This window comes from Heptranchias perlo, chromosome 5 (assembly GCF_035084215.1).
Source record: "Heptranchias perlo isolate sHepPer1 chromosome 5, sHepPer1.hap1, whole genome shotgun sequence".
Taxonomy (NCBI): domain Eukaryota; kingdom Metazoa; phylum Chordata; class Chondrichthyes; order Hexanchiformes; family Hexanchidae; genus Heptranchias; species Heptranchias perlo.
In genome coordinates, this window is record NC_090329.1 from 33,390,993 (window position 1) to 33,406,196 (window position 15,204).

General features: G+C 43.2%; 1 protein-coding gene across 2 annotated transcripts in view; it reads right to left on the reverse strand.

Moving 5' to 3' along the window:
• Window positions 1–15,204, reverse strand: part of LOC137321677 (peroxidasin homolog) — a 245,329-nt gene that overhangs the window by 74,394 nt on the left and 155,731 nt on the right. For both annotated transcript variants that reach the window (XM_067984201.1, XM_067984200.1), the window contains 3 exons: window positions 10,938–11,107; window positions 7,288–7,405; window positions 5,151–5,320 (listed from right to left, as the gene is read on the reverse strand). In XM_067984201.1, the coding sequence (XP_067840302.1) occupies window positions 5,151–5,320; window positions 7,288–7,405; window positions 10,938–11,107 (458 nt within the window). The remainder of the gene's footprint in view (window positions 1–5,150; window positions 5,321–7,287; window positions 7,406–10,937; window positions 11,108–15,204) is intronic.

Consider the following 15,204-nt stretch of genomic DNA (forward strand, 5'->3'; position numbering starts at 1 on the left):
AAACGCTTCAGCCTTGTCTTTTGCACTCACCTGCTGGACTCTGCCATCATTGAGGATGGGGATGTTCACAGAGCCTCCTCCTTCCGTTAGTTGTTTAACTGTCCACCACCATTCACGACAGGATGTGGCAGGACTGCAGAGATTTGATCTGATCCGTTGGTTGTGGAATCGCTTAGCTCTGTTTATAGCATGTTGCTTCCACTGTTTAGCATGCATGTAGTCCTGAGTTGCAGCTTCACCAGGTTGGCACCTCATTTTTAGGTGCGCCTGGTGCTGCTCCTGGCATGCTTTTCTACACTCCTCATTGAACCAGGGTTGATTCCCTGGCTTGTTGGTAATGGTAGAGTGGGGAATATGCTGGGCCATGAGGTTACAGATTGTGCTGGAATACAATTCTGCTGCTGCTGATGGCCCACAGCGCCTCATGGATGCCCAGTTTTGAACTGCTCGATCTGTTCTGAATCTATCCCATTTAGCACGGTGATAGTGCCACACAACACATTGGATGGTATCCTCAGTGCGAGGACGGGACTTCGTATCCACAAGGACTGTGCGGTGGTCACTCCTACCAATACTGTCATGGACAGATGCATTTGTGACAGGTAGATTGGTGAGGACGAGGTCAAGTAAGTTTTTCCCTCGTGTTGGTTCGCTCACCACCTGCCGCAGGCACAGTCTGGCAGCTATGTCCTTCAGGACTCGACCAGTTTGGTTAGTAGTGGTGCTGCCGAGCCACTCTTGGTGATGGACATTGAAGTCCCCCACCCAGAGTACATTCTGTGCCCTTGCTACACTCAGTGCTTCCTCCAAGTGGTGTTCAACATGGAGGAGGACTGATTCGTCAGCTATGGGAGGACGGTAGGTGGTAATCAGCAGGAGGTTTCCTTGCCCTTATTTGACCTGATGCCATGAGATTTCATGGGGTCCGGAGTCAATGTAGAGGACTCCCAGGGCCACTCCCTCCTGACTGTGTACCATTGTGCCGCCACCTCTGGTGGGTCTGTCCTGCCAGTGGGACAGGACATACCCAGGGATGGTGATGAAAGAGTCTGGGACATTGGCTGAAAGTTTTGATTCTGTGAGTATGGCTATGTTAGGCTGTTGCTTGACTAGTCTGTGGTACAGCTCTCCCAATTTTGGCACAAGTCCCCAGATGTTAGCGAGGAGGACTTTGCAGAGTCGACTGGGCTTGGTTTGCCTTTGTCGTGTCCGGTGCCTAGTGGTCCGATGCCGGGTGGTCCGTCCGGTTTTATTCTTATTATGACTTTTTTTAGTGAGATTGTTAAACTGAGTGGCTTGTTGGGCCATTTCAGAGGGCAATTAAGAATCAACCACATTGCTGTGGGTCGGGAGTCACAGATCGGCCAGACCAGGTAAGGACGGCAGGTTTCCTTCCCTGAAGGACATTAGTGAACCAGATGGGTTTTTACGACAATCCAGTAGTTTCATGGCCACCATTACTGATACTAGTATTTTAATTCCAGATTTTATTTAATTAATTGAATTTAACTGAATTTAAATTCCCCAGCTGCCGTGGTGGGATTTGAACTCATGACTCCGGATTATTCAATGCCTCCTGATTACTCGTCCAGTAACATAATCACTATGCTGCCGTACTATATGGATGCAAGTATTATTTTATTTCATTAATTCCTCATATTGGCATAGTGTCTCTGCTGCATCCTTATAGAAGACTTGAAATACGATCCAAGAATGAATCGTGGTGTTGGGAAGGTCCACTTGACCAACGCGGCTCATTCAATGCCAAAGTCTTAATGGGACAGTGTCCAAGTAGTTTCTTTGCAGTTTGAATGATTTCCTATTTTTGTGTACTTTTGAGGTTTAATAATATTCGAAGAATGAGGAAAATCATACCTGAAAGTAGACCATTTCACCACTGGACTACATGGGGGTCAATTTTAGGATGGCTGAGCGGTTGCGTTCATGGCGGGGGGGGGGGTTCCTAAAACTGGGGAATCCCAGAGCGGGTCTGGAGCCCGACTCCAACCAGCCTATTTCTGGGTTCCCCAATGACGCAAATCGGTGCGCGCGCAGCCCCCGCATGCGGGACTCCCACCAGCAATTAAAGCCAGCGGGATGACAGTTTAGATAGTTAGGGAGGTACTTAAGGTCGTTGATAGACCTCATTGCGAAGAGATTTTAGCAGGGATGTGATTTTGGACTCTCCTCAGCGTGTTTCCCATACACTCCCTGTTGTTGCAGATGTGTTTCAGTCAGCAGCCATTGGGAGATGCAGAGGATTCCTTGACAGTTGGGGGAATACCTCATTCATTGCAGCAGGGCACTCTGTCTCCTCAGACAAAGTTTTGCCTACCACACCGTTGTCTCCACACTCAAAATTATTACATCATACCCTAAACTCTGCTGTCCAAACACATTTACTACTTTGCGGATCCCCTCAAACTCACACGGTCAGGATTGGGGGGGTGGGGTGGGTTCCATAGCTGCATTCATCACTCTATTGGAGGACGAGCAACATCACCAGCCTTGCCAGGCACGCCGTCCACCTCCGCCACGTGGAGCTACACAACACAGTGCTGCGCAACAGGCACCTGCACAAAGTAGTCGTGCAACTACACATACACCCACTGTAGGGTGATATCAAGAGTGTTCATGGAGAACCTCATGAAAGGGCCTTATTACACAAGCCAGTCAAGAATGGCCAAGACGTGGCAGTAGTGGTGACAATGTAATATGTAATGTGATTTGATCAGAAATCAAATATAAGTAAAAACCATGACAAACCTTCAAACACCCTTGTGCATCCCCTTCATGCTCACGACACGTTTGCCTTACGCTTCCTACTACACATATGTGATGCATGCCCTGTGGCTGCAGCACAGGTAGTGGCAGGTGGGGTGAGGCTGACCGTGAAAGAGATGCATGAGAGGGTGAGTATGAGATAGAGCCATGAGATTGTATGAGGATTGGGTTGAGTGGTAGTGGTGGGATGAGGAAGTGCTGTTAAGATGAGGATGAGGGTTCAGTGGGTGTGAGGAGTGATGTGATAGAGTACTGTTGGCATTGCAGAAGGAGATGTGGGGTGGGGGTGGTGATGTGGCAGACGGAACGTAGGGGAATGAGGAAGAGTACTCACTTCGGCTGACCTGGTTAGGTCATTGGAGTGCCTCCTGCACTGTACGCACGTGCGTGATATGTTGGTAGTGCTGGTGACCTCCTCTGCCACCTCGAGCCAGGCCTTCTTGGTAGCAGAGGCAGGCCACTTCCTCCCGTCCACCGGGTGGAAGATCTCCCTCCTCCTCGTCCTCCTCCTCACCCCATCCAGTAAGATCTGGAGTGAGGCGTCATTAAACCTGGGAGCAGCCTTCCCCTTGGGCTGCTCTGTGCTGTAGTTTTGCCTCCTTTCTGCCCCTTTAAATAGGGCTCCTCCAGCTGACAGCCTATGATGCGGGTGCACAGTCCACGCGCTGCGCAGCTTTCCAGCGCGAAACCCGGAAGCCAAGGTAAGTGGCTTCAATTCACTTACGTTCGCGTGCCAAACCCACTGATTTTACTGGGTGCGTTACCCACGCGCCCAGTCGACCCCCCGCTGCCAACCCGCCTCCCTCTTAATATCGGGCCCATGGTGTTTAATCCTAATATGCATCAAATTGTTTAACAGTTCTGATTAGATAATCTGAACACACGTTTAAAGCTATAGGTAGTCTGTTTAGTTACTGTGGACAAGTGGATGTAGAGCAAGGCAATTGTTTTGCAAAGTGATTTTTAGTTGATAGATCAAAGAGCTGGAAGTGACATTCTAAGACTTGATAAAAACGCAGTACAATATATCTGTTCAACAGACTGGGAGAGGAGAAATTGTGCAATATGTGGGAGATAGAATGGGGAGTGGAGTAGCATTTGGCAGCATGAGGTCTTCCAAGATTTCAGTAGCTCAAAAACTGTAACTTCTGCCTTTATAAAGCTTGGAAACAATATTAAATTAAAAAGGAAACTGTATTAATGCGACTAATACTTAATTTGCATTTGCAAACTTTTAATTGGAAAATGTATTTTTACTATAAGTACCCGTTGTAAAAGTAAGCACCAAGATTTAGTAAATTTTAAAATGAAGGTTCGTTAACAGTTTATTCAGCTTTTCAGCAGATTCTCAAATATAGTTGTATCCTAACAGAACCACAGCTAATTTTCCAAGAAATTGCTTGCTTGGACTCCTATAAACAACACAGCCAGACAGTTACAAAATTTTGTGCCACAGCTATTTACTCAATTCCAAAGAATAGTTCAGTCTTGACTGATTGGCAGTTCAAAATATTTTTTTTTTTACACACAACAAACGGAACTTTTAAACAATTCAGCTGCCTCTGAAATTTAGCATTGAGTAGGCTATCTTGGACACCAATACTATGACAAATTTTAACTCCTTCCCTCCCCAAGTCGTCCCTTCCTCATACAGTCTACAAGATATTAAAATCCAACCTTGGAATTATTGAATTACAACCAAATTACCTGGTCTTCTCTCCCACACTATTTAACCTTAACCTGGCATCTGCTCTGAATGGTCCTTAGCTGATCTAGTGGCAATAAGAATATGCGTAAAACTACCTGGCAGAATGCACCAGTCTAGAGGAGACTTTTCTTATTTGACAAGGAATCCTAACATCCTTAGTACAGTGGACATCATCTATGCAGCATCATGAAAGTGAGCTTGCATATGCCGTATCTATGTATGAGTGGATGTGGCTCAATCAGAGAAAGGCTGCCAATAAAGATGAGCACTCTGAGGACATTCTTACTGCTGGTGTCCAGTTTTGTATTGGCAATTTCTCAGGCAGTTGGCTTTAATAGCCCTTTCATTTGCACTACGGATACTGGAGTAATGCTGCCTCCTGGTAAAGTTCACTTACTTTTTCTACTGGAAAGCAAGGAAAAGTAGTGAAACAGCTCTGAATCTTAGCACTGCCAAATCCCTACCTGGGCAGGTGAGCAGACAGCAATTGAGAAAGGGAGCAAACACAAACAGACAGTAGTGAAGAAAAAAATCCTGTTCCCCCCTCTCCAGGAAGTTACTTATCTCTCACACTTCCTCTAACACACAAGCACCAATGTATTTTCTTTCTTCTTCCTCCCCATCATAAAGTGGCAGGATCTAAAACAAGAAAGTTTACCTGGTATCTCAAAGTACCGAAGAATAACTTCAGGAGTTTTCACTTCCCCTGCTACATTTTTGGCCATGCACTGGTAGACACCTTGGTCATCTTCTTGAGTATTCTGGATCATTAAAGTGCCATCATCCAGTAGGTTTAAGCGCGGGTGGTACTTCATATCTAATTCATTACTGTAAGGGAGCAAAAGCATTCATAATCTAACATTTGCAAATTTAAATAGAGTATTTAAAATAATGGGATTTTAAGGATTCTAATTATTTTGGAAAACGAAAACCAAATTACTTGCTTAGTCTGCAGTGGATAGAGAGATATGCTTATATTAATTCCAAACCTCATTTGTGACTGTATTTGTACCAAGCACACTGGCCATCATCTAATTGAGTTCTCCACAATAAGCAAGCTCAGGAATGGTCAGCAGTAATGGTTAAACAACAACTATCAAAGGGAAACAATTTATTCAATTCTTTTTAATTGAGTAGTGACACGTTCTCTCTGGTTGGAATTTGAGGGGTTAGAAAAGTAGATTGGTAGCCATGTTGATAGCATCAGGTTAAAGGTCAGCATTTTGAAAACATTTCAAACATATGTGTAATATTACAGATTTGGTGGATCAAATATACCATAAACAGGATTGAAATAATTGAGACATTTGTCTGAATAACTGTTGACATACATCTGCATCATCATCAATATACAGACACAAAATTATACTAAATTTCATTTGTCTGTCATTTTCTACCCATGCCAGAAAGACCATCTGCAAAGAGAGGAACTCATAAGCCACAAGAATAAGTTCAGGAAGGCTTGAGCTGACCACCAACCTGATTTCCAAGAGGCATTGAGCCCACGCACCCTAAAAGAAAGGTCTTGCATCTTTATAGTGCCTTATCATGTCCTCATGATGCCCCAAAGGGCTTTACAGCCAATGGATTACTTTTGAAGTGCAGTTACTGTTGTTTTACAGGTAAAGGTGGCAGACAATTTGTACACTGCATGGACCCATAAACAGCAAATGAATGAATGACTCATTTTTTGTTGGTTGAATGTTGGCTAAAATACTGGGAGAACTTGCTCTTTGAAAAGTACCACAGGATCTTTTATATCCACAGCAGCAGGCAGACGGTGCCTTGATTAACATCTAATCTAAAAGATGGTGCCTCCAGCAATGTAGAATTTCCTCAGTACTACACTGAAGTGTTAGCCTAAGATTGTGCTCAAACCTGTAGTGGAGCTTGAACCCACAGCCTTCTGCCTCAGAGGTAAGAGTGCTACCAACTGAGCAAAGCTGACACTGATTTGTTTGCACACCGCCTGAGGAAGGGGGAAGCCCCCGAAAGCTTGTGGGATTAAAAATAAAATTGTTGGACTATAACTTGGTGTTGTAAAATTGTTTACAACTGATTTGTTTGACATCAATTTTTCTGTCCCAAAAAAGTAGGATTAGACCTAAGTGGTTGCATTAATAACTGCTGCAGGTCTAGTTTGTTTGGAAAAGGAAAAGGCAACATTCTAAAGTTTAGCCGAAGTAGTAGCAGAATTTCATTTATACCAATATATTCCTGTCCCCTTGTTTCATTCCCCCCCACCAAGTATGAATTTGAGTATAGATTTAATTTCCTTCACGTAAACAGGGACTTGACCTACTATACCAATCAAACAAATTGCATGATCAAGAGTTATCAGCTGACTCTGCACCTTCTGCAGGAACTGATTTTACATCCTCTACTTAATGGAAAGTAAAGATTACTTGGTTATCATGACATCATTGTCAAAAATGTCTTAAAAGGACTTTGTTTCGAATGATTTCCCCCATTGACGACCTACATTCCCACTGTGGTAAGTGGCAGCTGCTTCCATTCAAATAACAACGGCAATCCTACAAAGTAGGTAAACTTTTGCTGGTCTGACAGGCTTCATAAAATAATGGTCGAAATGGTTAGATAGCTTGAGTGCAAGCCAACTTCTTGGACTTCAGCTCCAACCACTGTCTTAGATAAGTAGGTGTACGACTGAGCTACTTACAAACTTCAATTTTGGATTTTAACTTTTGCATTTTATCCCCAATTTACACTTCTTACCATTCTAATAACCATGGAAACAAAAAAGTTGCAGAAGCAATACGTGCACATCAACTTACTTGTTACGCAGCCAAATTATTTCAGGTTTAGGATTACCCTCAGCTCTGCAGGTAAAGTACACGGTGTTCCCAGATGTTACATCTGCATCCCGTGGCTGCGTTGTAATTCGTGGTTTCTCTACATAAATTGAGAATTAATTTTAAAACAGTTTCCAACGTACACAGGGAAAAGAATGATAGAGCAACTTACACATGCAAACTTATTCTAACAGAGCTCGCTCTCTGATCTGGGCTCATCGCCTTGTATTACACTATTCGTGAAAAATGCACTAATTCTCATTTTGGTTACCGGCATAGCATAACAAAAGCAAACAACAAAACAAAAATCAAAGCTTATAAATTTAAAGCCAGAATTTGCATACGTGGGCCACTGTAAAATGTCAGCGCTGTTAAAAGGTTGAAGGTAACTCCCACCAGGTAACTGTGGTAAAATACAAATTTTTCTTCTTTTTATTTTTAAAAAAACAGGTCAGGGTCTAAAATCAAAGTAGATTAAGGTTCCAAGAAAAGATTGGTCGACGAGCCATTTGATTATGAGTGAAATACTGAAAACTCTCAACAAGGTCGGAACTCTTAAGGATCAACAAGGTCGTCTATGTGCAGAACCACAAGAGATGGGTGAGATCCTGAATGAATATTTCACATCGGTATTTACGGTTGAGAAAGGCATGGATGTTAGGGAACTTGGGGAGATAAATAGTGATGTCTTGAGGAGTGTACATATTACAGAGAGGGAGGTGCTGGAAGTCTTAATGCGCATCAAGGTAGATAAATCTCCGGGACCTGATGAAATATACCCCAGGACATTATGGGAAATTAGGGAGGAAATTGCAGGTCCCCCAGCAGAGATATTTGAATCATCCACCGCTACAGGTGGTGTGCCTGAAGATTGGAGGGTAGCAAATGTTGTGCCTTTGTTTAAGAAGGGCGGCAGGGAAAAGCCTGGGAACTACAGACCGGTGAGCCTGACATCTGTAGTGGGTAAGTTGTTAGAGGGTATTCTGAGAGACAGGATCTACAGGCATTTGGAGAGGCAGGGACTGATTAGGAACAGTCAGCATGGTTTTGTGAGAGGAAAATCATGTCTCACAAATTTGATTGAGTTTTTTGAAGGGGTAACCAAGAAGATAGATGAGGGCTGTGCAGTAGACGTGGTCTACATGGACTTCAGCAAAGCCTTTGACAAGGTACCGCATGGTAGGTTGTTACATAAGGTTAAATCTCACGGGATCCAAGGTGAGGTAGCCAACTGGATACAAAATTGGCTTGACGACAGAAGACAGAGGGTGGTTGTAGAGGGTTGTTTTTCAGACTGGAGGCCTGTGACCAGCGGTGTGCCTCAGGGATCGGTGCTGGGTCCGCTGTTATTTGTTATTTATATTAATGATTTGGATGAGAATTTAGGAGGAATGGTTAGTAAGTTTGCAGATGACACCAAGATTGGTGGCATTGTGGACAGTGAAGAAGGTTATCTAGGATTGCAACGGGATCTTGATAAATTGGGCCAGTGGGCCGATGAATGGCAGATGGAGTTTAATTTAGATAAATGTGAGGTGATGCATTTTGGTAGATCGAATCAGACCAGGACCTACTCCGTTAATGGTAGGGCGTTGGGGAGAGTTATAGAACAAAGAGATCTAGGAGTACAGGTTCATAGCTCCTTGAAAGTGGAGTCACAGGTGGATAGGGTGGTGAAGAAGGCATTCGGCATGCTTGGTTTCATTGGTCAGAACAATGAATACAGGAGTTGGGATGTCTTGTTGAAGTTGTACAAGACATTAGTAAGGCCACACTTGGAATACTGTGTACAGTTCTGGTCACCCTACTATAGAAAGGATATTATTAAACTAGAAAGAGTGCAGAAAAGATTTACTAGGATGCTACCGGGACTTGACGGTTTGACTTATAGGGAGAGGTTAGATAGACTGGGACTTTTTCCCCTGGAGAGTAGGAGGTTAAGGGGTGATCTTATAGAAGTCTATAAAATAATGAGGGGCATAGATAAGGTAGATAGTCAAAATCTTTTCCCAAAGGTAGGGGAGTCTATAACGAGGGGACATAGATTTAAGGTGAGAGGGGAGAGATACAAAAGGGTCCAAAGGGGCAATTTTTTCACTCAAAGGGTGGTGAGTGTCTGGAACGAGCTGCCAGAGGCAGTAGTAGAGGCGGGTACAATTTTGTCTTTTAAAAAGCATTTGGACAGTTACATGGGTAAGATGGGTATAGAGGGATATGGGCCAAGTGCAGGCAATTGGGACTAGATTAGTGGTAAAAACTGGGCGACATGGACATGTTGGGCCGAAGGGCCTGTTTCCATGTTGTAAACTTCTATGATTCTATAACCAATCTCCGTGCAGTAAACAGAGCAAATTAAACATAGGGAGATGGCGCAGCATATGGGATAATAAATGCGTTGTGCCAAAGAATGATGGAATGTGGTCTGTGCCCATGATTCACAGCACCACTGATTTTTCATCTTATTTGCTTTATTATAAGGAAAGCCAGAGGCCAATACTTCACAGAATGAGGCAGAATCCAGAAGAAATCCAACAATAACTTGCATTCATGTAGCATCTTTTACACAGAAAAAACACCCCAAGGCATGTCACAGAACTCTTTGCACACTTGAATAATATAGACAGTAGTCAAAAAGATCAGCCACTCACTTTCAACACGTGCATAAAACATGAACTTAACCAGCCACTACCTCAGACTGAAACATGCTATTCACAACCTTGTTTGACCTTAACCTGAGTTTCAGACCCATATCCTCTTTACCTAGATCACTTACTTCCACCTGTACAAGATAGCCCATTTCCGCCCCTACTTTGACTCCTTTGCAGCTGAACCCTTCATCGTCTCTGGACCCGACAACTCCAATACTCTTCTTGCTGTCCTGTCACCTTCCATAAACTCCAACTCCTAAAATCTCTGGTGCATATGTCCTAACCTGCACTAAGTCCTGCTTGCCCATCACCATTGTCCTCACTGACCTACATTGGCTCACAAAAAATTTTAAAATCCTCATCTTCATCTTTATCTCCCTCCATGGCTTTGCCCCATTGTAGCTCAGCAATCTCCTCCAGTGCAAGATATTCCACCCCCAACACTTCATTCCTCTGACTTTGGTCTTTTGTCCCCCTGTCCGTTCACTCTATCATCGGTGGCAGAGTCTTCAGGTGCCTGGGTCCTGCTCGCTGGAATGACCTTCCCTAAATCTCTCTCCTCCTTTAAAAAATCTTCTTAAAACCCATCTTTTTGACCAAGCGTTTGGACACCCTTTCCTAACCTCTCCCTTCCTAACTCAGCATCCATTTTCCTTATACCGATCTGCAAAGTGTCTTGATATTATTTTTACATTAAAGGCTGTATATAAATGCAAGTTGTTGTTGTATACTTTTTAAGCAGTGTCTACAGAACTGCTTTAATCCCTGTAATGTTCGAGTTGCTGCTAAGTGACTGCCATATATAAATATAAACTATAACCAACCAGCTTATTGTCAAGAAGCTCATTAGCAGACATATCAAACTATTACAGGATATTTAAAAAAATGCACTTCAAAAGGTAAATCAACCCTATGCTGATGACCAGTAATTTAACACCTGGACAGCAATGTGATCTATATTGGCTTGACCAAGCTGAAACTCACCACAGTTAAATTCCTCTGGTGTAACTGTGGCAACGGATCTTCCCTGTAGCCTTTTGGGATACTCACAGGTAGCTGCTGCTTGGGTGTTACCAGATTCAGCATACTGCTGCAGCATCTCAGCCAACCACATTAGATCACAGTTACAATTCAGGCTATTTGAGTCCAACCTCCTATTAAAAAGAAATATCTTCAAGTGAAGATGAACTGCTATTTTAAATGTGTTTCTTTGTGTCATATTACTCAATAGGTCTAGTTTAAAAAAAAGTACCGGTGCTTAAAAACTATTATTTGTAAGAAAAACTAAAAATATACACAAAACGCAGTACGAGACCATTTCACTTCATCAGCAGATTTGTGTGAATATAAAGTAACATTTTCAGGATTGCGATGCGAATTGTAATTCATTCCGTTTTTGTTTAAATACGAAGCCACAGCCATCTTAAAACATTTACTTCCCAGTATCTGAGAAACACCCCACTAATCTACTGTAACTAAAACTCTACAGTGTACCCAAAAAACAATTATTTACAGTTACCAGTCAAACACAGTGGGGGCAGATGTTCCTGTTCCAGAGTATATTGGATTATCTGGATGCAGCAAATACAGGAAAATAGAAACATGGAACATAAAAAAATTTACAGCAGAGAAGGAGGCCATTCGGCCCATCGTGTCTGCGCCGGTCGAAAAACAGCTACCCAGCCTAATGCCACTTTCCAGCACTTGGTCCATAGCCTTGTAGGCTTGGGCACTTCAGGCGCATATCCAAGTACTTTTTAAATGTGATGAGTGTTTCTGCCTCTACCACCCTTTTGGGCAGTGAGTTCCAGACCCCTACCATGTTCTGGGTGAAAAAAAATTTCCTGAGCTCCCCTCTAATCCTTCTACAAATTCTTTTAAATCTATGCCCCCTGGTTATTGACCTATTTGCTAAGGGAAATAGGTCCTTCCTATCCACTCTATCTAGGCCCCTCATAATTTTATACACCTCAATCAAATCATTCCTCAACCTCCTCTGTTCCAAAGAAAACAACTCCAGCCTATCCATTCTTACCACATGGCTGAAATTCTCCAGTCCTGGTGACATCCTCGTAAATTTCCTCTGTACCCTTTCTAGTGCAATCACATCTTTCCTGTAATGTGGTGACCAGAACTGTACGCAGTGCTCAAGCTGTGGCCCAACCAGTATTTTATACAGTTCTGACATAATCTCTCTGCTCTTATATTCTATGTCTTGGCTAATAAAGAAAAGTATCCCGTATGCCTTCTTAACCACCTTATCTACCTGTCCTGCTATCTTCAGGGATCTGTGGACGCTCACTCCAAGGTCCCTCTGTTCCTCTATACCTCAGTAGCCTCCCATTTATTGTGTATTACATTGCCTTGTTTGCTCTCCCCAAATGCATTACCTCACACTTCTCCGAACTGAATTTCATTTGCCACGTTTCTGTCCACCTGACCAGTCCATTGATATCTTCCTGCAGTCTACAGCTTTCTTCATCACTATCAACCATATGGCTAATTTTTGTATCATCTGCAAACTTCTTAATCATGCCCCCTACATTTAAATCTAAATCATTAAAATATACTACAAAAAGCAAAGGAACTAGTACTGAGTCCTGCAGAACCCCACTGGAAACAGCCTTCCAGTTGCAAAAACACCCGTCAACCTTAGCTTCCTACCACTGAGCCAATTTTGGATCTAATTTGCCACTTTCCCTTGGATCCCATGGGCTTTTACTTTTTTGACCAGTCTGCCATGTCAGACCTTGTCAAAAGCCTTGCTAAAATCCATGTAGACTACATCAAATATACTACCCTCATCAAACCTCCTTGTTACCTCCTCAAAAAATTCAATCAAGTTAGTCAGACATGACCTTCCCTTAACAAATCCATGCTGACTGTCCTTGATTAATCCGTGCCTTTCTAAATGATGGTTTATGCTGTCCCTCAGAATTGATTCCAATAAATTGCCCACCACCGAGGTTAGACTGACTGGCCTGTAATTACTAGGTCTATTCTTTTCTCCCTTTTTGAACAACGGTAGAACATTAGCCAGGGAGGGTTGGAAAATGATGGTCAGAGCCTCCGCTATTTCCTCCCTTGCTTCTTTTAACAGCCTGGGATACATTTCATCCAGGCCTGGCGATTTATCGACTTTCAAAGATGCTAAACCCTTTAATACTTCTTCTCTCTCTATGCTTATCCCATCTAATATTTCACACTCCTCCTCCTTAACTACAATCTCTGCATCGTTCCCCTCCTTTGTGAAGACAGACACAAAGTATTCATTAAGAACCATACCCACATCTTCTACCTCCACACATAGTTTATCTTTTTGGTCTCTAATAGGCTCTACTCTTTCCTTAGTTATCCTCTTGCTCTTTATGTATTTATAAAACATTTTTGGGTTTTCCTTAAGGGTATTTTTCATGCCCTCTCTTTGCTTTCCTAAATTCCTTTTTAATTTCACCTCTGCACGTTCTATACTCCTCTAGTTTTTCTGCAGTATTTAGCTCTCAGTGTCTGACATAAGCTTCCCTTTTTGCCTTATCTTACCCGGTATGCTCCTTGTCATCCAGGGGGCTCTAGATTTGGCAGTCCCACCCTTTTTCTTTGTGGGAACATGTTTACTCTGAACCCCTTGAATCCTCCCCTTGAATGCCTCCCACTGCTCTGACCATGATTTACCTTCAAGTAGCTGTTTCAAGTCCACTTTTGCTAAATCATTTCTCAGCTTAGTAAAATTGGCCTTTCCCCAATTTGTGCTCCTGTTCTATCTTTGTCCTTTTCCATAACTATGCTAAATCTAACTGAATTATGATCACTACGACCAAAATGCTCTCCCCACTGATACTCCTTCCACCTGCCTAGCTTCATTCCCTAAAACCAAATCTGGAACTGCACCCCCCCCACCCCACCCCTTGTTGGGCTTGCTATATATTGGCTAAAAAAGTTCTCCTGAATGCAATTTGAGAATTCTGTGCCCTCGATACCTTTTACACTGATTGTATCACAGTTAATTTTAGGGTAGTTGAAATCCCCACTATTACTGCCCTATTGTTTATGCACTTCAGAAATTTGCTGACATATTTACTCTTCTATCTCCCTCTGACTGTTTGGGGGGTCTATAGTACACTCCCACCAGCATGATTTTTTGTTCTTTAGCTCAATCCTTTTGGCCTCGTTTGATGATTCTTCCAACATATCATCCCTCCTCTTTAACCAATATTGCCATCCCCCATCTTTTTTTAATCCCCTCTCTATCTCGTCTGAAAACACTGTAACTAGGAACAATGAGCTGCCATTCCTGCCCCTGTTTAAGCCATGTTTCAGTAACAGCTAAAATATCATACTGCCTCGTGTCTATCTGTGCCCTCAGCTCATCTGCCTTATTCACTATACTCCTTGCATTGAGGTATATACCATTAAGCACTGCCAAGCTCTTTTGTTGTCTATTTTCTAATCTTTGTTTCCTCTGCCTTCTCGCTTACTAATTTTCTGCCTTCCATTTCCAGCTCGGTTTCTCTCCCTTCTCAATCTATGCTCAGATCCCATTCTGCTGCCAAGTTAATTTAAATCCTTCCCAACAGCACTAGCAAACCTCCCCGTGAGGATATTGGTCTCGGCCCTGTTGAGGTGCAACCCATCCGGCTTGTACAGGTCACACTTCCCCCAGAACCGGTTCCAATGCCAGGAATCTAAAGCCCTCCCTCCTGCACCATCTCTCCAGCCACGCATTCATCTGTACTATCCTTCCTATTTCTATACTCACCAGTGCGTGGCACCAGGAGTAATCCGGAGATTACTACCTTCGAGGTCCTGCTTATTCATTTCTTTCCTAGCTCCTTAAAATCTGCCTGCAGGGCCTTCACTATCTTTCTACCTATGTCATTGGTACACGAAAGGACCACGACCTCTGGCTGTTCACCCTCCCCCTCCCTCAGGATGTTCTGCAGCCACTCAGTGACATTCTTGAACCTGGCATCAGGGAGGCAACATACCATCCTTGAATCACGTCTGCGGCCACAGAAATGCCTGTTTGTTCCCCTAATTATTGAATCACCTATCACTATTGCTCTCCTGACCTTTCTCCTCCTCCCTGTACAGCTGAGCCACCCATGGTGCTGTAGACTTGGGGTGGGGAAGATCACAGGCCTATAAAGGAGCCCACCTGATTTTTCATTCAGTTAGTTTAATACATAGAAAATCGTGGGACCTTTCTTACAGATGTGCACTATACACCACCCCATTTTCCTCTTTGCCCAAA